Source organism: Synchiropus splendidus, chromosome 18, assembly GCF_027744825.2.
Source record: "Synchiropus splendidus isolate RoL2022-P1 chromosome 18, RoL_Sspl_1.0, whole genome shotgun sequence".
Taxonomy (NCBI): Eukaryota; Metazoa; Chordata; class Actinopteri; order Syngnathiformes; family Callionymidae; genus Synchiropus; species Synchiropus splendidus.
Window position 1 is genome coordinate 8,583,156 of NC_071351.1, and position 26,785 is coordinate 8,609,940.

The window sequence follows — 26,785 nt, forward strand, 5'->3', positions numbered from 1 at the left end:
AGCGCTTGAAATCCAAACTACATCCATCACCTCAAATGCAGACGTGCAGACACACATGAGCCTATAGTGACGCGTTCTAAATTCCCCTTTGTTGTGGCGCATGCGCTCTCAGAAACATGCGATACAATACGACTTATTTCATGCTTATTTCAAAGACAAATTGTTCTCCTGATGTTGACCTACCCCTCTGTAGGACACAGATCTAAGGTTCACTGATATAGGTACATGAAATATACATCGTATATATTGTTTCTGTTGCACTTGAGTTAAATCAGAAAAATGTTAAAATGAGGGCAGTTATTTAGAGGTCAAGGTCCTTTGCTAAAACATCTTGCATGAAACCTTTTTTTTCCTCCCCATGTCACACTAATATTGAATTATTCAGGAAAAAGCATTTCCAAACAAGCAAAGCGCTGCATGTCGGGTAGAAGTAACCCGACCATGACCTATTTTAAGGGCGTCTTTTATAGTTTTTGGGAAGCTTGAGGCCTCTTAGAGATAAATTTAAGTGCAACCATCCACCCCAAATCTTTAATTAGATGAAATCCAAGTATTGTAATTCATGGTCTTAATGTACCTCCTTAGACTCACTGCTGGTCGGCCCCAGCAAGAGAGAGTACATGACATCTTTCCCTCCCAGGAAGAGGCGGTCACGGTACTCATCCAGGAAGACAGCAGAAAGGCCAAGCTGTCCATGATTACCACTGAAGATGGATGACCTGTTCGTGGACAGTAAATCTGCAGAGAGAAAAACAGATGGAGAATGTTATCAAGGAGGAGAAGGATGACAGTGAATCAGAAGGCAGAGATAACGGAGAAGTAGATAAAAAACCACAATGATCACGATTGCAAGAAAGAAATGTAGTCACAAAATTTAGTAAAAATATTTATCTGATGTCAAAATATTATATATTATATATATTGACAGATATTGGATAGAAACAAAAATGCCACAAGGACAGACATACGCACTGAAAAGTTGGATGTCGTCTGAACCCCACAGTTAAAGAAAGATGTAACAAACCTTTATTATAATATACTTCATACTTTTTGTTGAAAACAACATCTGTCATCCCTTAAAAAGACAGAAGCACACTTGCATTCCTCCATTGCTTCTACCTCAAAATAGTTCTTACACATCTGCACACCCACTCACATTCTTCGAACTAATACAGACTGCGAGTTCTTATTTTTATTCTTCCTTATCTTCCCATATGGCTTTGCATCTCTTTCTCTAGGGGCAACAATACGGAGAGTATTATGTGTTATATGGTGTCACTGCAATGTAAGATCCCCAGTGGAGAAGTGAATCAGCTCACTGACTGTCTCTCAACACTCAAGCAGCAAACCACACCAAGACAAACACACGGAGAGAAAGTAACTTCAGTCACTCGCCACTCAGTGAAGAACTTCGCTAAGCCTCTTGAACAGTTACGATGTTGTCTATCCCTACCCGAAAAAGCAACCCACATTTGTTACGAATTACTCCTCCAAGTGGTGGCATTCGTTGGTCAAATAATTCCATCCAGTTCCTCTTCATCACCCAGAAGCAGAAAATATAAAATCACTTTCGAAACAATCTAAAACCAACCCCGTTTTTTATTCTCAGAAAGCTTTAGACAAAGAGAAAAAGATTTTATGAGGGAAAATAGTGAACTAAAAGTTTAAGGCTGCTGGAAGAAGAACACAGGAGACACAGCAGCAGGAAGACATCAGGGAAATGCTGCAGGGAGTTTCAGAAAGTTGGAGAAAGAAAGATGAAGTGGGATTTTGACAAGCGGCTTTGTGGCTTTTAGCAGCTCGCAAGAACTATAAAATAATGACTACGACAAGAGGCAGACGGGGAAAACCCTGAGACACACAGCAATGTGTTACAGACAAGTCTAATGAGGAGACAGGAAAAGTTTTAACATTTCTGACACCTTTGTGAGGAACCCTGAGGGACTTGAGTAGGTTCTTAAAAAGAATTTATTCGACAACTTGAAAGCTCGACTCAATTATATACTGTCAAAAAGACCTGGAAACTACGAAGAAAGTTATCTATGAAGAATATAAAAATCAAGCATCCATGTTCACTCACTGTAGCCCACATGACTTATTCATATTCACCAGGGAGTATTTTGGGAAAAGAATCCAGCAATTATCATTCAGACACGTCGACAAGTCCCCGACTGATGACCTGCCATCATTCCGATGGTTGTTTCCTGACAGCTCCAGAGATAACCTGTGGCCAAAGGCACTGAAAGTAGAATTGTGTGACAGGATTGTGTGAGATGCTGTAGGAAGAGGGTTGGGATCTTGTGTTCGTAGCACAGCTCTTTGTTTTGACAGAAGACACTCAAGCTAAAGGAATTGGTGTGAATCCAGCAGAGCGAGATGTTGAAACGTACAGACACCAGCGTTAAATTGACATCTGAGTGTCCTTGAATCCATTACTCACGGATATGGCCTCACATCATACACAAGTGATGTAGCTCTGTTGATGATCATGAAACATTATAGTGCAGAAAGGAAATTTCTCTCCCAGATTTCATTCCAAAAATCAGGTCTTGTCACACTGAACTGACCACACAATTCACTTTCTCACTTTCCTCATCTGGCAACATCCTTCCTCTTACAAACCTCCCATCCGCTCATTTTTGCTCAGTCTGAGGTTTTTGCATGGAGCAGAAAGTCCATGTGAAGCTACTAAGAAGGTGAAACACAAAATGTGATTCAACAATGATGAAAACAGGGACAGCACATAAAATTAAATCCCAGGACTCATAGGAAGATAAGTAAAATCCTTAACATGTCACTTTCTTCCATCTGCACCTTGTTATCACACCAGACACTCAACACCAGCCATATTTTAAGAAGTCAATCTGTCCATACTTCTACACCCAATACTCCGCAGAGGGCTTATCTAATTTCCCCCTTCCATTTCCACTGGTTTAGTATTCCTCCATCTAAATCTTCAAATTCATCACTCAATGGTCGTCCTGTCTCCCTCACCTGGGCTACTAGATTTTTCTCTCTCGACTTTGCTTTCATCCTGTGTGCAGTGTAATGACCCCACACTTCCAACCACATCAATAAAGAAAGCTCTACATCTGTGTTTAATGTGGCTTATTTCCCAAGAGGCATCCATCCCCAGGCGAGTTAACAAACCAAAGTCATCATCAGTTTTCCTTGCAGATGTCAGACTTCAGCTCTCACATCATGCTAAAAATTCAAAAGTCCACTTCAGTCAGATGATTTTGGGAAGATGATTGAACAACAGATTAAAACGTGACATGGAATCAAGTTATATTAAACCTGAGGGCATCACTCACACCTCGTGTCTCCAGTTTTATCTCTCCTGTCCGTTTCGATATCCAACACAGGAAATGGTTGGAACAATATCCTCAGTCCAACTCATTCTGTTTCTCATGAAAATGCTTACAAATAATAATGCTAGATTGATAGAGCCAACAAAGCATTACAGTATTAACGTTCTTATACATTCTGCCATGAGATCGAATCTCATTTTAACAACATAAAAGATTAGTTTACTGATATGTAACAATATTTGCTAAAGGAAGCACAGATAAAACACCTCAGAATATTTGCAATACTTGTCAAATCGATGATGAATCATTCATGTATTCTAAAGAGAAGAATTGGACCTTAATAATCCAACTGAAGCCAAAGTTATTTTAAAAAGGAACATGGTATCATATCTCTCCATCAGATCTCCACTGTACAAATTGGGCAGAGGGCAAGCGTAAGCATGTTCCAGGCTTCAGATTGAGAGGCTCACACACACGCTGCTGTCGGTGTTATTGCAGGCTCAGTGTCAGACGACCACTCATATGAATCCTATTAGAATCATCCGAAACGCCACACACATCAACACCTATCAATAATTCCATGCTTCAATCACCGATTTGCGTCCGAGCAGACAGAACCCACTGTCACTCGCTTCTATAAATATTTCCCTTCAACATTTTGTTTTCACGAGCTCAGGCACACAAACACACTCATCCACCAACAAATAAAGACTCATTACACGCCTCACAGACTTCCCAGGGTGTTATTAGATCTCGGGTGTATATTGTTGCAGTGCTCCAAGTATTTCTGGAATCTGACGCTTTAGAGATTCTTCTTCTTGTACGGCTCCCACACATGCTCCTTGTTCTCTCCTCATCAAACCACCATCTGTCTCATTATCACTCCTATCAAGCGAAAACTAAACTGAATACATTTAAAATAAATAACTCAATCTGCCAGTTTACTTTAATTACAAGTCTACTGAAATCCTGAGTGTGTCTTAAACTTGGTTACAGCTCCTATATTCAAAAGCTCCCAGGTTTCTTTGCAAAACAGATGCTGGACGAAGTGAAAACATGCTGTGTAGCATCGCTTTAGAGTTCCAACTGTCTTCCACAGCATTCCCTGTAAAGCACACCCTGACATATGCTGAATAGATTACAGCATATTCTTGACATTCATAGTTCCCACTTGATTTATTTCCCAGTGACCAACTGTGAATCCCAGACTTTTCCTCTGACATCAGAAATTTGTTCAGCTCTCATGTGAGAGTCACCTGGGGGCGATCATATTCAGCGGGCCCATAAACAGCTTTTCACTCACGCTGTCTTGTAGAGGACATCAGCGGTAGGATCTCATCACAGAGATATGTATGAACAAAATTAAGTGCTCGATCTCTGATAAAGTTGAAAAAAAAAAAACCAGAGGCCTGGGATAAAAACTGGTATTAAATTTTTGTTTTCTTTGACCGCAACATCTGATAATGGACTCCCAAAACGATTTGAAATTCCAAATGAGAGCTGATGACAAAGGTCCTTATCCGCAGCATCTATAAACATTTGAAAAAATAAGTTAGAGAATTACTGTCAACTGACAACTGACAGCTCTTGTCATGGGTAGATAACAGATGTCAAAGTAAATCCCGGGATTTCCTCACAACCTGTTGCTGCTATTCACTTAGATGTCACTTCAGCCGGACCAAGCTTTCATCCCTAGCTGGACACATGTGGTCAAAGGATGAACCTATTGGACATGGATTAACTCAGAGGGGTCAAATAAAAAGTATGTGTATTTAACCCGCTAACTTTCACACCATTTTTTAAAAATAATTTACCGTGGAAATTCAAAATCATAACCTGGCTCTTCATCAAAGCCTCTTCTGACACTGTCACTTCAACCAAAACCGCACTCCATCCATCTTCTCAACTGCTTCCCTTCACAACGCCCAGTTATTTTCAATCATCAGTTCTCCCCACTTTCTTCCACCCATCTTTAATCCACACTTCTGCCATTAATCAGCCACACATGCGGCACACTCTCACAGCGATGCTTGGCAAAGCTTCCATCGTCATTCATCCTCTCGCCTCTGGATTCTTCTCATTTTCACCCACTTACACTCCATCATCTTAACCCATACAAAAGTATTTCCTTCAGCAATCAGCAGCTCCAAGTTATAGGTTCCTTTAAGGTCTACATTTGATCATGAGTCTTGGATGGATGGATGGATGGATGGATGGATGGATGGATGGATGGATGGATGGATGGATGGATGGATGGATGGATGGATGGATAGATAGATAGATAGATAGATAGATAGATAGATAGATAGATAGATGGCCCATTAATGAATGCCTCTTCCACAAAAACAACTCTGTTGCAACACTAGAAAACAATACAAATATAAAACTACTGTGGTTAGTGAGTCACAAATAATCATTTGAGCATGTGCGTACAAGATCACAATGCACCATTTCAATTAACTAAGAGCTATTTGTGATTAACAGCCCAGGAGATGGAACTCATGGTTTGGTCAAGACACGCAGTAGCACTGAAAACAACTGGGTTCAGCTGTCAAGTCGTAAAAGCGTCACTCTGTTCAGATATCAAGGGGGGAAACAAGGAATTTCATTCCTCATTCCTCTTCATCTCTTCAAATGTTGTGATTGTTGCATTGGCAGAAATACTAAATACTTATTAGTGGTACTGTGAAGTTGGAAGAGCTACCAAACATATGGGAATGCTGAACTTTCAAAGCAGCACATGCATACCACACTCCAACAATGGAGTTGTGTTGGTGCCTACAGATTATTAAAATATAAATGTTGAACAGCTGCTAAAAAGTTACATCACTGGAAAAACAGCATCATGGTCGAACACAGCGGCATGAGAGAGAGTGTGTGTCAGTTCTCTGTCTAATAGACACATCGGTCCACAGTAGGATCCCTTGTGCTCTTCTTGTCCTCAAGAAGTGGAACTAATTGATTTCCTCATGTGCGTGAGGATATGTGTTTGTGTGTTTGTGAGTGCAGCTTTGGAGGGGGGTGATCGTGGTGTTTCTGTGTCATATGTAACGTCCCCCATGCAGCACCAAGATCTTTCCCATCACCCATGAGGAGTTTCATAAGCACTTGGTTTGGTTTGGAGCCAAAAACACAGGACACCATGAGGGCAGGACAAAAAGACAATCCCACTGGTTTGTGTTCTGTACCATGTGTGCAGTGTTATTTCTGTCAAATGTGTTTTTCTGCTTTCTGATATTTCCAGAAGGACCGTGTGGAAAGTGTTGTAATATCTTGTAATCTTTCAAAGGTTCGTGTAAGTAAATAGACAAGCTGAGCTAAAAATGTTTATCTATCTGAGAGAGGGAGACAGGAAGACAGAGGAGTCGTTTGCTCTAAAACAGCAAGACGTGCGGTAAAGCACTGGCAGGACGTCTGTCATATCAACATCAGGACCCAGCTGGTCTTGGCTGAGTGTCACTTTGGAGGAAGCCAACTTAAATATGTTGTCAGCAGGTGCTGTTACGAGAGTGATTTGTTTGAGTTCAAGACGCAGGCAATGATCCATGTTATCACTAGCTTCATTTATAGATGGAGGTTTAGATCAAGGGCACGTTTGAGTCTTGTGTAAAGCTTGAACGTTGTGTCATGAGGATATTTTGACTCTCTATAGATAGCTTTTATTTTCAATCCAAAACTTATGACTCCAATTGACTCCAATGTATTCTTGTTTTCCAGGAGCCATCACAGAGTCTGCATTTGACAACTTAACCATCAACAAAATGTGCGGAAATTATCATTGGTTGTCGCATTTTGCATTTTTCCCAGGCCTAGTATAAGTGCTGTTAAGTAGCAGCCCTTATATGGCACTCATACATGCATGAGAAAAGTAAATATTAATATCCTACATCTTACCTTTGCATTAGAAGAATACCATGCAGAGACTGACTGGATCAGACTCTCAATCTGAGGCTAACCACTAGCTTCCTTTGGCCATAAATCCAACTTTGCACCCCAAAATGAGATGATTTACACTTCTGGTACTTGATATCTGACCTCATAAATTGAGGCCCGTCCTCACAGTGTGACTGTTAGTCAGATTTACTCCCTCGAAACATGAGGAATACTAGTTTACACACATTACTGGGTTAAAATATCAGACAGTAAGACTTCTGCTGAGAAACACAGAGCATATTTCAGTTAAAAACTCCACCCTCTGCACCTGGCCAACTGATTTAATCTACATGACTGCCACATGGCAGGACATGGACCCCCAGTTTTGTATCTCAAAAGGACCAGTGTCTCTTGTGCTGCAGGTTTGCCTTTTGCCTCCTTTTATGTCCTTCTTTCATTCCTCAGCGTCTTATCTTTCCCTGCCCTCTCACCTCCAGTACTTGCCCTCCTTTTTGGAGGCCCACTCTGTCTTTCTTCCACCTATTTATATACTTCCACGGCCTCTTTTATTCTAAAGCCCATCATCCGATGGGTTTCTTTTTCTTTCTTCTCTCAGACATTCTGTTCTTTCATTTACATTCACCCCTTCATGACTCTGTCATGTGTTGTCCACATTCTCAGCTCCTCCATTCATGCATGCTTCTTAGAAATTCATTCTTTTTCATGAAAGTTGTCCTCTTCCATTGTTCCTGAACTTGTTTATCCAACCAGGTTTTTTTTAAAGCAGAAGCTGAATTACATTCATCTTGTTTCAGGTCCGTCTAAGACTTTAAATGGCACTACTTTTAATCACTCGTGCACTTAAAATCACCCATTTCCAGTGGCAACCTGCTCACAAACATACATGGAATAATACCAGTTTCCGGGAGTACTTGTAGTTTGTTTGTGTTACGCTTTCAGAAATCCCTATAACCATCGTCATAAATGATTGTGTTTTAAACCTGGGCAAAATCATGTGTTCACCTGGACTCAGATCATGTGTCCTACCTCATACAGTATACATGACTCCCTACATTATTCTTCTTGTACTGTAAACCTTCAATGGTGCCTGTGGGCTCCAGGCACACATAAGTAATAGAGAGAACTCATTCATCGACTGTGTAAACCACCACCACCACAATTACCCTCTCCAAACCAATTTTTCTATAAAATGAGGTTTAACTACACTTCAACCATGTGTCCACATTGTTTGTAAAAGTAGAAATATCTCCCCGGTCCTGCCATTCAACTTGGCTTTGTTTGGACAAGTGTGGATGCCTGGGGTACTTAAACTAACCCTGAATATAAATAGTCAAAAGAACGTTGGCACAAGAATGCTGCAATATTGCACAGAGAAAGTGAGGGAAGCAATTTGTAATAAATTATATATACACCGATGAAATTAGCACACCATGGTTGATGGACTCAGTAGTGCGAGACAACAACTAAAATATGTCTGTATATCGGCATGATGGCAACTATGACAGAGAAAACAAACTCATTCGTTCACAGACCACAAGAGAAAACTAACAGAGCTGTTCACACCGCTTCAATCAGATGAAAAGAGGGCGCTGGGGAGCACGTTTCTGCTTTCAAGCACCCCCCCCCTCCCTGCAGGCCGAACAAAGTGAATATTGTACTAGACAGCGTGGGGGCATGCTTGTGTGTGCATCCAAAGTCAATCTGTGTTTATGTGTGCGCCACAAAAGTTGACACAGGAGATTCTGCTGAATAAAAAGCCAGCAGATTGCAAGGAAGACAAATAAAAGTCATTCGGAGAGAGGGGGGGTTAGACAGGGAAATGAATAATAAGGGGATTGTTATAAGAGCTTGGCAGTGGGCTGGGAGCTCAGCCAACCACGCACATATCCACCCACACTGATGCGTCATTGTCACATCTTCACACATCCATCCATGGATTGCTAAAGATTTTATACACAATACGGCACAATTGAACCTGCGCTTTTTAATCTTCGGGTGGCCAATGGGAAAGCTCTCATGAAAAGAGGCTTTGGTTAAAACGATACTATAATAGAAGCCGGCTATACATTAAGCAAAAATAGGACACCATGACTGTGTCAAAAGGCGGGCGCCTACTTGGAGTAAAAGCTTAAGTATGGCCACTAGATGTCATCTCTCTCACAGCTTTACAGTAAAGAATTATAATTCTAGTAGTTAACCAATCAGAGGACAAACATTGAGTGGAGAAACAAGCCAGTTTCCTGTTGAACCTTACACCCACTAATTGGTTGCAATGAGATAATGACAGCTTTTCCTGCTGTTAAATTACTTCAACATCCTCCAGAGAATACAAACACCCTCCAGGCTACTGCAGGTTATAATGAGAGGGGGTTAGGGGAGACGATGGGAGACAGACCTAAACACACGGACAAGGAAAAAAAACAGCGAGGCGAGATGGAGCCGTGAGAGGCTTAAACTCAGAGGCTGCTCAAGACGACGACACAAGATTCTAGTTAGCATATTGATTCAGTTCTCAAGAGGTTTGGAAATGATTTTTACATTCCTACCATTGGATTCAATGGTGTTTGCTTAAAGGTTTTCCAGACCAGTCCAGATGAGAGGAGACCATAGGAGAAACTTCAAACCAAATATGGCTAATATCGTAGAAGTGAAAAAAGAAAGTGGGTTGTGAAAGGGAGGCCTGGTTTTTCTCAAAACTACTGGTTTTTTTTCCCAATTATTTTTCACTTTCTTCAGGAGCACGTCTATCAATACCCTCTGACTTAGCGTCCTTGAGTTCTGATTAAGCTCTCCAGTGAGTTGATATCTTTCTTGGGGTGATCGGATCATCAGAGCCTATAAATTAAGTTTAAACAATTTCAAAAATGCAGCATTTTCAAAACCAATGTACAACCCCTACTGCCACAAAAGGCAGTACATGTACAACACCGAATCCCATTCAGAGAGGGTGATATTTTTGCACTATACTCAAGGGTGTTACTGCTTGTGTTTCCTACGTAGGGAAAACAACATTGTGCTAATATAACTAGAAGTATAGCTACTTAATAATAATATGTCAATATTTCATGGAGGTAACTGTGGTCTGTACTCTTCTGTTCCTTAATTTTCTGGCGTCATTGTCAGTCAACATCTCCCTGTTCTATTGTGAGCTCACAGCTCTTCCTGTTGGACAGGCTGGAAATACAGTACTACACAGAGAGAAAAGTCTTCTCATGGAAACGTCGACCTGAAATGGAGGAAATCCTGTGCGATATCACTGATCACTCACGATAATTGCAGACTTGCTCAATCCTGAGTGAATTCCAAACAATACTGTGTCTAAAAACCAGGCTCAACACATAGCTTGCGCACGCACACGTACACACAAAACCACAGGAAACTTTACTGTACTATCATTTATCATGCATGAGTCATGGCCAACAACAACCGTGTGGATAATGACTGTCAATTAACAGCAGGATTATGCAGTCATTTTTAAATACTGTGTTTAACAATCATTATTATTGAATAGTTGTTTAAATTAACTTTGCTGACTAGATCTATAAAGCAACACGCTATATTTGCTATAATATTATAACCAGCTACAGGATGAGGTCATGGCATGCAGCCACTGGACCAATGACTCTTCACTTCTCAAATAAAAATAGGGCACAAAAAACAACATAAACGTATTCATCTGCTGAATTTTTACGTTTAAGAATCATCAATTATAAATACACTGAAAGGTGGAAGGGGAAAAAACAATTCCATCTTTATAAATAAAGAGAATAACAAGTCAATTCTGCCGAGAGATTCTGTTTTTGTAGCATTATGCAACAGTAGTGACTCATATATAAGTGTGGCTCTCGTCCATGATAAAGTTGGTGGTGGTGGTAATTACGCTCCACTTCAGCTTAAACGTCCTGCGGCAGAACACATCACCTACATCAAGACGCTGGAAGCCAGCAATTCTGAGCAACACATGTCTTATAAAATCCCAAAACACTGAGAACAGTAGCCAACTAGATGCGCTTCAGGCTTGGAACACACCGTGGTTTAAGCACTCAAATGCCACCAATCACAAGGGCCATTTTTGAGGGTTTTAAATGGCAAATATTTTTCTATATGCGGAACCGTTGTCATTGCCAAACAAGTCATAAAGGAATCAACACAATGAATTACCTTTGTAGGAGAGTCTGAGACGCGGCACGTTCAACTTGTTGGCGGAGATGGTCAAGATGGGAAGCGCAAAGAGCAGCGCTTTGGCGAACTGACTTAATCCTTTCATTTTGTTTCACTGAATTCAGAGTGACTTTTAGACCAGATTATTCCAGGTGAATTCTCCGACACCGCCCGGATCATGTGCGTCTCCTCCGGATGTGAGTGGCACTGAGCGAAAGCTGCCGGTCCTCCTCCTCCTCCTCCGCGGAACTGCAGCTGCTGCTGAGGCGGGCTCCCTCACTCCTCTCTTCCAGACCCTTCACTTCCCAAAAACCGAAAGCTGCGCCAAATGTGTTCCTGCCAGGAGTGAGATGCACCACGCCTCTACAGAGAGAGAGCGAGCGCGAGAGGGGACGCCGCTCCATCACTCGAGTATATATACCTTTTATAAATAAACACGATATAAAGTCATTCATGTCATGTTATTTTGAATATAAATATTTAAACATCACGTAACGTTCTATTCCCTACCTCTTCCCCATGATATTAAATTATTTCAGTCTAAAGAAAAACAAATAAAAAATAATGTATTGCTATGTTTCTTGTATTGATATTTATGAAGCAAATGGCCAACCATTATTTATTAACTTGCCTCTGTGTGCAATTACAAAATCTCTGTCATATCTTAAATAACTTGAATAATTTAGGAAACTCGCACCCCGCAGGTATTTGACAACTGTCTGAAACAATATCAAAATATACTTTGAAGGAAAAGAGCCCGCACCCTCATCTGTTCATGTAATTCCTGGGCGCGGGGCTGACCTTGAAACCCTCCTTTGGCAGCAGCTGGACATGTTCAGTACATTAATTATCAAGCTTCAACAATACGCTTCATGTCTATTCATAAGTGAAACAAGGTGCGAACACAAGGGTCATGGCTTGAGGAGTGTGAGAGAGACCATTCAAGATGTCACTAAAGCTTTGAGGAAACTGGCCCCTACTGGAAAGCAGGCTCTCCAACATCTCTAAAAAGGCTGGGTGTTTCGCTGGGAATGTTGGGTGCCTCTGATGCCAATAGCTTCCATCCTCTGAGGGTTTCTTGAGAAACCACTTCAACTCTTATTGTCAGTGCAGAGCATGTCATGTTCGAGTAAATCAATGACATAAAGACTCAATCGTGCTCTGCGGATAATGTGTTTGTGATAAAATCTCTGGAAAAGGTTTCCCATGGCTCATATTTCAACTGACCAGCTTTCTTCTTCAGTGCAATATACCCAATGTCTTAAAAAAAAGATGTATTAAAATGCCTATTTTGGCAGCTTTTGTTAAAAATAAGCCAATAAACCGAAGAAATTGGAAAGGCATGGGCTTGGTGTGGTAGTGTTTCAGGCAGAGCGAGGAAAGTGCCTTTCTATCAGACAAAAAGTCGGTTGAAAATGCTCATGAAAATATCAAACACATGAATCCAATTACATTCCATAGACAGACAGTCAAAGTGAATCCCAAATATCAAACTGGTACCAGAAATGTGTTGATAGTTTTCCAAAATTTAGTTCTGTTTATGTTTCACAACTATTTGGGGGTGTTTATTGGGTGACAGTAGAGTGCCGGAGTAGTCACTCTAAATAAAAAAAAAGGTATAAACAACGTCTTTCCAGATCCTGTTTTGAGCGAATATGATGTTGGCTGAAGATAAAAATCTATTCTTTATACAAATAATACCCCTTTGTTTAAAGTTACGGACTGTTATACTGATTTTCTCCCTTTTCATGCTCGTATTGCATTTTAAGACGTCCAGATGTTTGTGTGGTTGATACATTAAAGATGAGATTCCATTGGGACGTGATCACATTATGACAGTGACAACGTGGATGTGGCGAGAGCTGATGCTTCTGTGGAGGATTTGTAGCAGCATATTTTAACCATTTATTGGCCCTGCCAGTCAAATTCATTGCTTAATAATAACAATAAATCACCAATAATTCAAATATCAACATCCACCTCACCCATCTTAGTCTCTGAAATCTTTTAAAACCATTACTGAATGACCTCAGCGTTTCCAGGCCTTGGTTCGCAAACATGGATGGAGCAAACATTAAAATTAGATTAAGTAAACGGGCATAATTCGGGACATGGAATAAGAGCACCATGAAGTGTTTATGTTCTAATGTAATTGCTGCAGGTAATTGAAACCAGAGAACCGACAGCAGTTCATTCCAGTGTTATGATGCCTCCAGTTTCAAGTAAACACTTGTTTCGCTTACTAATGAAAAAAATATTTTGCTTTGGATCTTGTCCTCAGGCCGCGGCAGCGCAACCTCAGATGGATAAATCTGTGAAAACACAGACATCTTTTGTTTCAGGTTCCTTAATGTGCCAGGTCAGAGGCGACTCTGAAACATTACCTGGGTGTCTCGTTTTAATACCTTTGTTCCAGAACGCAGTGTCGACGATCTTCGAAATCAGATCCATCAAGTGTGGTTTGAGGCCAACGGAGACGGCCAACGGCAATGTTTTGTCAAACCTGAAGCTCCAGCAATGTCTGCGTTGAATTAATCTGTTTACATGTGTATTATGCATGAATAAACCGAACCAAATGTTTGCTGATTTCATGTCGTAGAGGCATGATTCTAGGGCGTTGGCAAACTCTCTATCCCTTCGACCTAGGAATCTTTGAAGTCCTATGTATTGAGGATATTCAGGGATCATTGCAAATTAGGTATGTAATTACAATTCATACACAGAAAAATCTTTTTTGACGAACAGATGGTGATATTTTCTCTGGAAACACACAGCGCAGAATTCCCTTAGAGTCGTTCAGGCACATTATTGTTTGAGGGAAGGGCTCTTGTCTGTAAAGGCTTGTGAGGAGAAGACCCTTGTCCAACCGCTGACTGTGTTTGAAAGACAAGTTGACATGGGAAAGGGCAAATAAGGTCACAGAATAAATAATAAATCAACTCTATGTGTGTTTTATGCCGTAAATCCGTGTCATATCATTCATCATCAATATGCATCTACTGAGCAGGACTTTCTGACCACATACAAAGGGAAAATATTTGATGTGAAATTTTCAATGAGCTGGCTTCATTGTTGATATTAGAGTTAGAATTACCTCCATAGTCCACACAGTGTTTTGACTGAAATATCTAAAACAACTCAACTTTTTAAGAGACACTCGTGTGCCTGAACACATTTTGAGTTGCATGTATTTTATAATCATGAGGTGAACGTTGAATGCCAAACTCACCATGAAATGAAATTCAAGAAATCGGCCAGCGGCACTAATCATCACATCCATGATAATGGATTCGCCACCTCGACACCAACTTCATCACAATTGAGTTGAACATATTGGTCCGGGCCGACGACAACCTGCCGGTGTCTCAGGTCGTCTTTCTGTCAAAATAATGACCTGCCAAACTTGGCGCTTTCACGATCGGGTTTCTTTGTCCCTCAAATTCTGCCTTCGCTTCCTCCTGGCATCCTGGCTTCAAATTGCATTCAGCTAAACTGCAGGTTGTAAGTGTGAAAGTCCAAGGTGTCCCCTGTCTGTTTCTCAGAGCCCACTATGACTCGAAATAGCACTTTTTGGCGGGACAAATAGTGAAAATGGATGCGGACGTCGCCATTGTAACACCAAATGAAGCCAATCTGAGTATGGGAAGGTACTGTTGCCAGGGGCCGATCTGAAACTGAGTTGATATTTGGGTGTTTGCAGGGAAGCCAATGAGATGCACAACAACTCACTATACATGAATGAGCTATATACTGTACTGGCGATTGCCCAATCTATAGCGAGATAAACCAAAAAGCAAACAAGAGCAGAGCGTGAACCACTGGGTGTCTACACAACTACAAATCATTCCATTTTTGAGTTAAGCTGTAAAACGCAACATAAACAACATGCGCGCACAACATTCCTTCAACTGCATTTCTCATCATTGCTCCCAATCACCAAAATTGCTCATGTGGAATTGTGTAGATGTCTGTATCCATCCATCCAACTTGCATCGAAGCATGGCAATTATTGTGAAAGACACACCAGAGAACTCCGACATGCCCTCTGTTGTGAATTGTCTTGATTAAATTGCGGGGTCTGAGCAAAAGTGAAAGATTCTGTGTCTGACAATTTCCTCCACGCCGGGTGAACGCTCTCTAAGCTGTCAGTTTCAATCAAAGGTAAGGACTCTTACCGGCATCTTGACATCGCACCGCTTTGACAAATCAGACCGCCGGTCCTTGAGAGGTGATTGGGAACGGCAGAGCAGAAGTTCATGAATTCACAATGTGCGACTTGGTGGAGATACTGTCGGTGCAGAACTATTTCGCGGGTGCCAGGAAAAAGAAGCAGCTGGTTGCCTTTCGTACGTGCCAGGGGTTCATTTATGTTTCATCTTCACTGGCAGTTGGAGGAGAAGCCCAGCTTGTGTTGACATTGGTGAACATATAGAGAGAAGTGTTGTCAAACATGGCAGCATTACAACGTTGTGTAAATGTTGGCTCAGCACGTGTTTTTAATATTGGTGCAGACTGTCCATGCCAACATACCGGGCGAGGATTGAGCTTGATAACTGCTGCAGCAGTGACAACTGTGCGGATGGACTGAGACACCAGGACTATCGATAAGGGAGAAGGGGAGAGAGACCTGCTTGCTGAAGAAGGAAGTTCTGCTGGAATTGGTACTCCTCCAGACAGAGAGAGCAACAGGAAGGTGTCTCCTGTATCTGGCTAGTACAAAGGTTCCAGGACAATTAGCCTGCAGTGTCTCTGTGGTGGACTGGAACTGAGAACATCCGAGGAGGACAAACAACAAGAGTTTAGTGTGTGCGCCTGCATGTGAGCAGTGTATTTGAACATGAATTAGAACAGCAGATACATTTGTTCAAAGGAAGGAAAACAAACTGATACAATACTCTCATCTATCCTCTGCACAACATAAATAACTTGCGCAGGCGTTCCTTTTGAAAAATGCACTTTTTCATGACTGTTTCATCATGGTAAAAGCATGGTTTCTGAATTAAATATATATCGTGTATGTGATCATAAATGAAATATGCCCCTCACTCTGCGCACTCTTCGGTGCTTGACTCTCCCACTTAACATAACAAGATGACCTGCGAGTATCAAAACATTCACTCGGAGATTCATGAGTTTGGCTTGGACTCATTTCCCTGTCAAATAGCTTTTTAAAAGCCAACTACTCTCAAACAAGAAATCTTTGCTCCAGAAACTACACAGCAGCGACGGACCTCAGCAATTCCCAGTGATTGAAATAATAAATCAGTTGAGAAAAAAGGGTTTAGGAGCAGCTGCTGCCTGCAGGCTGGGGAGAGTTGTGACCCAGTTTGGAGAGACCAGCATGCCGCCAATAAATGATAATTCATTGATTCATTAATTCTTATTTATCAATGTATGTTGGGTTTGTGATGCAGTATGTACATGCCCATTGAGCAACACTCATCCAAGAATGGCTTTGTCACCGGTCAAGTCAAACCAGGCTGACAATGGAGTACCGGGGAGGTTCACCCAGGAGAGATCACCTCTCCCAAATTTCCACAATATTTATTGCATCCTATGTAAAAGAAAGAGATGCACATAAAACCTGAGAACATCTGCGGTTGTGCTACAAGGCTGTGAGCCCAGTCCATTTGGGCCCAAGGCTCTAACAAAGTGGTGACACAAAAATGCTAAAATAATGCAATCCTATTAGGTTATTTAACCCAATTCGAAGTGATAAATACGATTACAGCCACAAGAGGAACAACTTCTGTTACGCAAAGTGCTTAATTTCAAGGCAAAATTCCAAGTAAAAAAGAAATAAAATATGTCTCCACGGACTTGTTATTTCATTATAAATGATGTGAATTAAATCAATACGAATAAAAACTCTTGAGAAAAAGAATAAATGGATAAATCGAAAGTAAGGGAGGATGACCGATGAAGATAGACTCAAGCTGTCTCGGCAAACACCCACCAGCAAACACATACACATCATTTGGCACGGCTTCAAGTGGCTGGCGTTTTGGTTCAGACTGATTATCGCCTGACCTGTGCGGTGAACTCGCACACAAGGGACGCCTGCCCGTCTTGATTCAGTCATGACCCCGCGACTGACCACTGGACTCTAAACACAACCAGACCTGGATGAAACACAGCTGCAACTCGAGAAGGTTGGAACTTCCACTATTAGGGGAGAAAAACACGCATGAGGAAGTTATTTAAAACCATTTGGCAACAAACTGGATGCAGCCTTCCGTGATCACTCCGGGGGAAGATAATCATAAATAAATGATTTGTTGTTCCAGATGATTAAGTTCAACCTGCTGATGAGGATGTCTCTATGACGGATGTACAACAAACAGATGCAAGTAAACACTGCTTGCCTTCTGCTCACTTTTTACAGTGATGACATGAATTCATAAAACAGCTGCTTCTCATAAATCTTGCTTTAATTTTTTTTTTTTCCGCAGAAAATCTGTAATGGCTTTGTGTACATTCCAGCTGTGACGTTGGTCTGTGTGATCTTTTCTAATTGCCTCAAGAATTCCCTGCAGCTGGGAGTGTTTTGACGAAGATTTAGGCCAGATATTTGTGATTATAATTGAATCTGAATATTAAGTCGTGTGGCAGCCAGCAATAGAAAAATTAACATGAAGTGGAAACTATGCAGAGGTTCAATTAAGTTCCTTGTTTGAATTGAGAATGGATTTAACAAAAAAAACAGTGTTGTGAATGAGAGGGAGTGCAATAGATTTAATAGATCAACACACAGCTGAGCATAGTAGTTTCTCATTCCAGGTGTTTTAATGGCCCACATGCCACCACTTATACAGCAATTTCCACAATGCACTGCAACTCTTAAAAAACAGTTAAGTGTCAAAGATTTAAATCAAAAAACACTAACAAAGTGGGACATAAAATTGACTGCAAAGCAGGTTTTGCATAAATGCATAAAAATGACATAATTGAGGTGGAATATTGGTAAAGATGGAATTAAAAAAAAAAAAAAGATCAGACACTAACTTTTTTATCGCATGAGAAATCGACCACATAACTTTTTGCATCAAGCTTTTAACAGTGTTCAGAAAAAAATACATTCCTAAATAAAAGCCTGCCAAGTGATAGGCATATATTCTGTCTATGATAAACAAACTTTGAGATAATCCCTCATATGCAGGCAAAAACAAGTTTTCCTTTGACGCTCATCGCCTCACAGCTTCAGTCATCACCCTCCTATACATCTTCTAAATCATTCATCTCATTCTGGCTCCTACCACACAACAAGAACATAGCTGGACTCCATTCAAATACATAAAACTGAGTGCGATGAAGGAAAAAGTGGCGTTTGTTTCAAAAGAGAGGCCAAAAACATCATGGCTTAACAGCTCTGGCAGTAAAAGAATACAGCTCTGCTGCAGAGAGCAGTTGTGCTAGTCTCACTTGATGCAAGTGGTTTGAGAATAATGATCAATATCAGGCATGTAGTGAGTCAGAAAAATCTCCATCAATCAGCAGGATTGAAGTAGCACTTTCATAGAATTCTCAGATGAGGTGAAGCCAGAGCCGCTCCCTCTTCAGCAGAGACCAGATGCAGAGACTCACACAAGGCAGAACCAGAACCAGAAACCCAAGCGGTGAGAAGTTAACAAATCACTGTCTAAGTGGGTGCATTCAGTGGTCACTTAGGGTGGATCGTCCACCAATATCAGTGACTTTAAACAAATATAGTTGTGTTGTGTGTCCACTCAGAGGACAAGTTGTTGATTGTCCCTGCAGCATGAACAGGTCAAGACGTTGTGCTGGAGGTCATGTTCCCTAAATGTGCTTGATCAGCCCAGTGTGCTGAATAACACACTCAGACACATGCAGACGTTGGTCGTAGTCTGCCGCCCTTTCACCCCCTGATCATACTCCCAGATGTTTATTTGTCGATTCTCCCTCCTTAAAGACATCCATCATCGCTGTCAGGGAGCAGACCCAAAGTGTGTGAGAGTGTGTCTGAGGCGTTGTGGGCGCTGAGTGAAAAGTTGTGTGTCAATATTTTGCACCAATAAAATGAAAGATAGGTTGGGTGGTCTAGTTGTGTGTAAGTGTGATCTCTTGAATGAAGATGGATGTTACATGGGAGGTTATGACCCGTTTGTCTGACCAGTTTGGGCTAAATGTGGATGCTGACAGGGGGAAGATTTTGGGGATTTACAACCAGCATATTGGTCCCTGTTGATGTCAAATATAACTGATTAAAATTAGTGTTTATGTAAGTCTCAATTTTCACGATATTAGTGCCACTACAATTGAATTTTACTCTTTGGAAATTTAGAAAACACGTTCTGGAGCTGCTGCCGCACTGCTCCCTATTCAGTCCTGGTCTGGACCTGTACGGTGGCCTGTTCAATGTCCCGTCACCTCCACGCTGCAGTGCTTTTGCAAACCTCTAAAACAAAGAAAAACAAAGTGCCATCTTAAAATTTATGAGACATAAATTTCCTTTCCATTGAACCTCAGTCAATCCATCATCATTACAGACTGTGAAAATAATTACAAGCTTGTAAAACAGTCAGCAAGTGTTTGGTCTGTGTTTGAAGGAGAGAGAGAGTGGGGTGCGTGCTTCCAATCGGGGTCACCTTTGACTCCAACAAGACGTATTTTGAGCATTCATTTTACCGTGCAGTTTATCTTCACCTGTTCAGTCATTCCTGAATTCAGGAAGTGATGCAGTCATCTGTGTTTGTGGGGTATCAAATGATGAAGAGAAACAGAAACTCAACTGACTTAAAATTCAGGAGAAGAAGTAAATCATTCTTATTTCAGTCTTATTAGTCTTCTTTCATCTTGAGATCACTAGGGCATCAGCCTCTGAACCTGGAAGGAATTATGGAAACCTAACCAAAATGATTCGGCTGCAGTTTGTCCCAGCAAGTCTGGGTCAAAAGAGAGAGCCAAACCTAGCAGAGGTTTCAGACTTTAATAACCTTCTAAATACCGTTGATAGGACTGTAAAGTTGGGAAAGGGCAGACTTTCTTCTCCCAGGAAAACAAATCCCACCCTCCTGGGGGAATTCTGATGTGTTCCCAGGACACACTGGAAAGATGTGATCCAGTCGTGGGTCTGCCGTTGGCCTCTGGAACTCCTCACCAGGGAGGCAACCATGAAGAGTTCTGACAACATGGAATATTTCCAAACACAGCTTAGCTCACTAAAAAGCTAAATGTGTCTCACTGCTAACAAATTGCAAGGGAACCTGAATAGAAGCTACTCAGACAAATGCAGGAAGTTTGAGCTGGACAGTACAAGATCCATAACACACAACTCTGGCCGATTTGTGAGGAATCTATGAAGTTGCGATCCATATAGTTTTTCTCAGGTTATCTATTAGGACTATATAACATAGTTCTCTAATTAAACCACGGCTGGATGACCGAACTTTGCACCCTGGCTCTAAAGATGAGCCAAGATACCCTGCTGAGGAAACTCATTTGAAGTGAGGGAATCTTGTCTTTTCAGTCATTCCCACAGCTTGAGAGCATGAGTATGCCAAAGTGCTACAGGCACAAATGTGTGTTTGTTTCATTTAAAACAAAGTTTTCTGAGAAAAGCAGCAAATTATTTTTTTTTAAATGAAGAATTTGCTGCCATATACTCTTCTACAGTTAAGATTTTTTTCTCTTTAATAAAAAACTGCTCCCTGACCTTATGTGTTTTCTCCATCTTGTGGTGGACTTTAAATACAGAAGGATTTAATAATATAGTAGCCAATGATGCAAATATGTCAGCCCCACATCAACACTTAGGCGGGGCCATGATTTATATTGTGTATGAATAAATACCCACTTATTTTCCCTCTTATCCTCAAATGAAGCACTTAAATAAAAGTATTTACGTCTCACTGGGCATCTATTAGGTGTGAAAATGTTTACTCTAAAAAGGACCACAGACGGAGACGCTGTATGGTGAAGCGCAGATTTGTTAAGAGGCTACGATGAGAGTCCAGGACTTGTTTAATGAAAAACATCATGAGAAATGTATATGGTACATATTCCGTCCACGCACATAGGCAAAGCAGAATCAGATGCGGTGCTGTCAACACTAAATAAGAAAATGTATAAAACAGGCTGCAATTTCATGATCACAGAGATGTTTTCTTGGACAAAGAATTCATCGCAAAGCTTAACTGAAGGTCAGATCTCCAGTCTGTTTGAAAACACGCATGAACAGTGGACATTTTTTCTGGCTTTTTTAGATGACATTTTTTCATTGTGGCGCAAAAAAACTGTTATGACCACAAGACTTAAGAAGATTTTATCGGAAGGATCACTGCAGCTTGGGCTTGAAGCGGTTAGCAAAAAATGACAACCAGCAGAGTGTTTGTGAGAATACGCAGAAGTTTAAGATTGAAGAAACTGGAAGCAGGCCTCAAATGAGCCATCGGCAAGCCGGGTCACAAACAAATCTGTCGCAGTGTCCAAAAAAATGAGAAGTGACCTTTGAATCGCACAGCAGGCAAGACCTCCGTGTGACTTGAAATGATTTATCATCCCGTGGTTTGAGATGTGTATAAACCTGTTTCTATTTCGTTGGGAGCGGTTCTGCTAATCTCACCTCTCAGCAGATACTCTGCAAGAACAATGGGAAGGAATAAAAATCAGAAAAGCAATAACGGATGAAGGTCTGTCTGGAAGAGTTTTTAGGAAAGTTGGTTTCTCACAATCCCGCTTCTCTAAACAGCATTGTTGTGTTGTAGGTTGGCAAACCACTGTTTAGCCGACTCACGTCAACGCGGTACTTAGCAGGATAACTTTCTCAAAATGAGTTTGACTTACGGGAAAAATGCAAAAAAGGCAACTAGCTACCGTCCCGACATCAGCCTGTTTGATCTCATGGACTTTCCGTGTTTAAAAAGACAGCGAAAACAATACTTGAGGTCGAGAAAGTGGCGTGTGTTTGTATCACTGCCGAGCCTGAAATGTTATTCAATATCCATACATCAATAATCCTGGGCCAACGTGAGGCCAGGCTGAGACTTCAGCTTCCTTGGCCTGCTCCTCCGAGGGATCACAGAGACTCACAGTCAACCCCTACACTCGGTCCGATAAGAAGAGACTGTGAGTTCCAATGCACCTCTTAAACAAACCACAGCCAGCCCCAAGAGCTTGCCCCACCTCTTTTTTAGTCCGCACCCATCACATATGACAATCCATGATTGGTTGTCCATCAGGAAGGGATGAGGACAAACAAGCTAAAACCTGGTTAAAACCAGGATGGAGATACATTTGCTTTCCCCTGCTCCAACCATCCACACTGCTTCATTCCTATTCCTGCCTCCTTTTGATGAACATATCTGTAATTTGTTCTCTCTGGCACCCAAAGTTTATCGTCTTGATCTCCGTTTAATTGTCCTCACCAGTCTTCTTCGGCACCACCAGCCTCTGGTTGACCCCATTTATCTTTCGCTTCGCTTCTTTTCTTTCATCATGAGCTGTCTTTGTCGTTTCCTTCCTTCCTCCGTCTGCTACCGCTCCTCTCCTCCCACTGTTCTTTTATCTCACAACTCCCATTTTTCTCCACACTTTTCTTATTATTCTGTCTCTATTAATTCCTGCGCTGCTTCATACATCCACCAGCTCTGTCTAGACACACAAAAAAAGAACACTGACAGCGCACAACTTGATTAGCTGTCCCGGGGATTCATAATTACTTCACCATCTTTGAAATGTAAAGTGAAATTTTAATATATTTCACTCATATGCTGTCATCAATCTTCATTTCAATGGTGGATTAAGTGAAATGATCTTATTTCCTGCAGGCAAAACTAAACTTTTCTTGACCATATGTGGCCGAAATGAAACAAAAATGTAAAACGCCTCAAGGCTGAATGCTTGTACTAGAATGTGAATGTGTAAATAAATGGTTGTGTGTATCTACGTAGGTGACAAGGAGTGTGTGTCACTAAATGTCCGGAACTGAGACGGTTAAAAAAGAAAAAAAAAAACAAACCCACACACACCCACTATGAAAAGCTTAAGTCAGGATGATTTACAACTGGTGTCCAGTCCAATTAAGTTTACTAGAACACCGCTTAGCCTTTTGTCTGCCTTCCTCTCAGACACACGCACACACTCCTCAAGGAGAAGATTATGAGCTTGAAAGAAAGGGGTTGAAAGAAAAGGGAATCTAGTTTTTCATACATTTTACTGTTGGTCATCCAGTTGTGTTCATTGACATTTAAAGTTGTTAAAAAATGAAACGCATGATAGAAACAATGTCTAAACAGAGAGCAGCATGATGTGGTTTCTCCACATTGCGTGTTGTCATGACAGAAAAATCGTAACAGATTGTGAAGGAAGCCGTTTTGAATCCTGCCGGATCAACAGTTGATGCTTCAGTACATCTTCCCTCATGGCAGGAGAGGGAACTAACAGGAGGGTTGTGATAGCATGGCGAATAAACCAGGTGGCTCTACAGGTGGGCCGATATAATGAAAAATGAATCTCATATCAAATTAAAGCTGTCCAAACAGCAGACTAACCAGTCATATCTCCTGATGAAAATCAACGTCAGATTTTCATTTCATATATAAAATAAATGAGATTTACTACCAACAACACACATCACGTGGATAACCGACAGATGCACGTCTGTACAAACATGCTTCAGGTTTGCGTAACCTTCTTGTCAGAATCGATTATTGGAATCTGGTTGAGAATTCCTCATCTCACTGACTAAACTCAAGCTTCATCATTCTTGCTTCATTCTTTTCGAGGTAACGCAGAGTAGTTTCAGCGAACCCTCCCGGGACAAATGTCACACACACCTCTTGGTGTAGTGTGTGTCTAAGTGTGTGCGCGTCCATTCTGAGCCAGATCTCCACCACCTTCCAATGACTGCTCCGCATGTGGCCGCCATGACTGGCTGAAGCATGCTGGCCTATGTGTGTGTGCCTGTGTGTGTTAGGATTAGAGGCTTTGGCCAAACTAATCTGTGGGTCCCTGGGGAGTCTGCGGAGCCCACCAGTGGACCGACTTTGAGGAATGAATTGTGTGAATGTGCGGTGTCTGCGACTTCTCTGAAGGTCCAGCTGCTTCTTTCACAGCTCCATCGACTTCGGATTAAGACTTTTCAAGAAGTCAAACGATGGAATGTGTTTGTTAGCTCCACCAAGGTTGTGAATCATCACTTGGATGTCTTTTCGAAGGATCATATGAAAAGCCAAATATGATTAAACCCGAATGAGCAATACACCAATTTCCAAGTAAGAATCGTGGTCCAGTAATTTCAGACAAGCGAACGCAAAAAAAATCCCACTGTTATGCAGTTTGGATTCTTTTTTTCCCTGTAAAACTAAGCATATGAGAAGGGGATAATTAACATATACATGTATTTTTCCCTGTTTATACATGTTTTGTCTTTACATGATAAATGCATTTAGCCTGAATCCTAATGGTGAAGTACTTCCTGTTTACCTCAAAAACATCAAGAAGCCACTAAGGACTTAGTTTAATGCAATTTGCGACGTAATAAAAGTGAATGTCGCAGGTGTTTGGTTGAGATGAGGCATGTGTACCCCATCAAGAGTGTGTGAGATTAAAGGACGAACAGTGCCACAGAAAAACAAGACCATATTCTCTGGATTATACAAGGCCCAAATCGTTAAACTTCACAGCGGTGTATGTTTTGACAGACATCCAAGAAAAATGGTCATAAAATACATTAAAAGCTTCAGTTTATGGAGGTTAAAAACCACCACTTAAGCTTCAGCAGCGCGTCGGTTGTTAGATCTTGCCAGGAAATGATGAAGAAAAGTTAATTGATAAAAGTCTGAGCCATCAATACCTGCAGTATGGACCAAGCAGCGCGACAAAATATTTTCTTAAATAGCACTAAACTTAATGTGTTCATTACAAAATGATCACATGAAAGATGTGAAAGGTAGCAGCTGGGATCGGTATGCCAATTTTATGCTCAGCAGCTGTGCTTCATGACCACAAATAATGGTCCCCGGGAAGAAAAACAGGGGTGAGGATGAGGGACACGAAGAGAAATAGATTGCCTCGATGAAAAACAAACGTAGACAGTTATATTGGCACAAAATTACTTTGTAACCCACAGTCATCAGCGGCAGCAAGTCCCAACCAGGCAGCGTCACAGCAAAGCAAGCGGCTCTTCAAGAAAATTCACGCTCAACAGTATAGAAATGCTTTTGGGTTTGACCACATGTTAGCGTTCATGCGCCTTGTCGCTGTATGGATTCAGCTACATATAACACAATTCCATTCCAGATAAAATCTTGACAACATATAATTACTCCGCTGAAACAACTTCACCACAAGCATGTGCAGGCTTTTCAAGCAGTTAGTTACTAAGACAAGGTCACCATGTCAAAGGTTAAAACCACACAGGCTTCTACTGGGAGATTTGGTTCCTCGAAGAGTGTGTGTGCGTGTTTGCTGACCACCATCTCAATATCCTGTGTGGCTGACTTCAGATATTTATTTTACTCTTTTCTTGTCCAAAATCGTTTTTACTTTCTCCTATAGTCATTCCAACTCCCTTTTCACGTCTGTGGTGTTTAATTAAAATCATCCACTGCCTTTCCAAACTCCTTCTCTCCCGCCTCGTCACTTTCTTCTCTCCACAATGAGCTTTTCAACTCAGCCACTTATTCCATCAGCCGCACTCGCTCTCTGATCCCCAAATTCCTGGGGTGGAGAGCATCCAGTGCCAAAATACTTCTGCCTCCAGAGGCCTTGTCGTTTTAGAAAGAAGAGGTACTTGACCACTTTAGCGGATTATCAGTTGTAACCCTGTTAAGAAAATAGATCTACCCCTTCTTTTCTCAAGATTATGGAAAAATAAGACAATAGCCCAAAAATCCTGTCGTCTTTCAGGATTAAACCCAAACTGCTCTGCTTCCTCTCCCTGTTGGTGGTCTGTAGAATACCACTACAATTCAAATTTCTCAAATTTAGCCCAGTTTAACCTTGATGCACGTTTTCTGATAGATTGAGGAAAAACACCAGTGAAGAAAGGATGTCTGAGAAAGCGAATTAGGAAGACAGTGGGGGGCTCTGAGTCTCTGTGGAGGTAAATAATGAGTCTTACAACACGCCGCCTCGAGGAAAGGAAAGTGGGACACTTTTCTCCGTCCTCAGCCTCCTGCTCCGTCTTTTCCTCAGAGTGCCACGCCTCTTGTTTTTAATGTTTTATCTGCCCCCTCTCAGGGGACAAAATCTGTCCGGCTAATACGCGGAGCAGCACCGGCCGCCTCATTAGCATAAGACCAGATTTTTATTGTTCGTCTACCAAACAAATAAAAGGCCTGGATTTTAATAATTCAAAAGTGTCTCAAACAAGTCGCAGATTTCTCAGACACAGTTTTCTTTTATAAGACAAAGTGATTTGTTTTACAAAGAGTTTCTAGGGTTGTTGTTGTGTTTAG

The 26,785-nt window shown here is 41.3% G+C and overlaps 2 protein-coding genes across 4 annotated transcripts in view; both read right to left on the reverse strand.

Moving 5' to 3' along the window:
• The window catches only part of sema3bl (sema domain, immunoglobulin domain (Ig), short basic domain, secreted, (semaphorin) 3bl), a 60,141-nt gene that overhangs the window by 24,452 nt on the left and 8,904 nt on the right, over positions 1–26,785 (reverse strand). For 2 of the 3 annotated variants that reach the window (XM_053848218.1, XM_053848217.1), the window contains exon 2: positions 578–738. In XM_053848218.1, coding sequence (XP_053704193.1) covers positions 578–622 — 45 coding nt within the window. In that variant the 5' untranslated portion in view covers positions 623–738. Of the gene's footprint in view, positions 1–577; positions 739–11,366; positions 11,689–26,785 lie in introns of those variants that run through there. The other variant, XM_053848216.1, reaches the window with a different exon arrangement.
• actr8 (actin related protein 8) overlaps positions 710–26,785 on the reverse strand; it is a 41,862-nt gene continuing 15,786 nt past the window's right edge. The window contains exon 16 of the transcript XR_008412871.1: positions 710–738. The gene's annotated coding sequence lies outside the window, so the exon portion shown is untranslated. The remainder of the gene's footprint in view (positions 739–26,785) is intronic.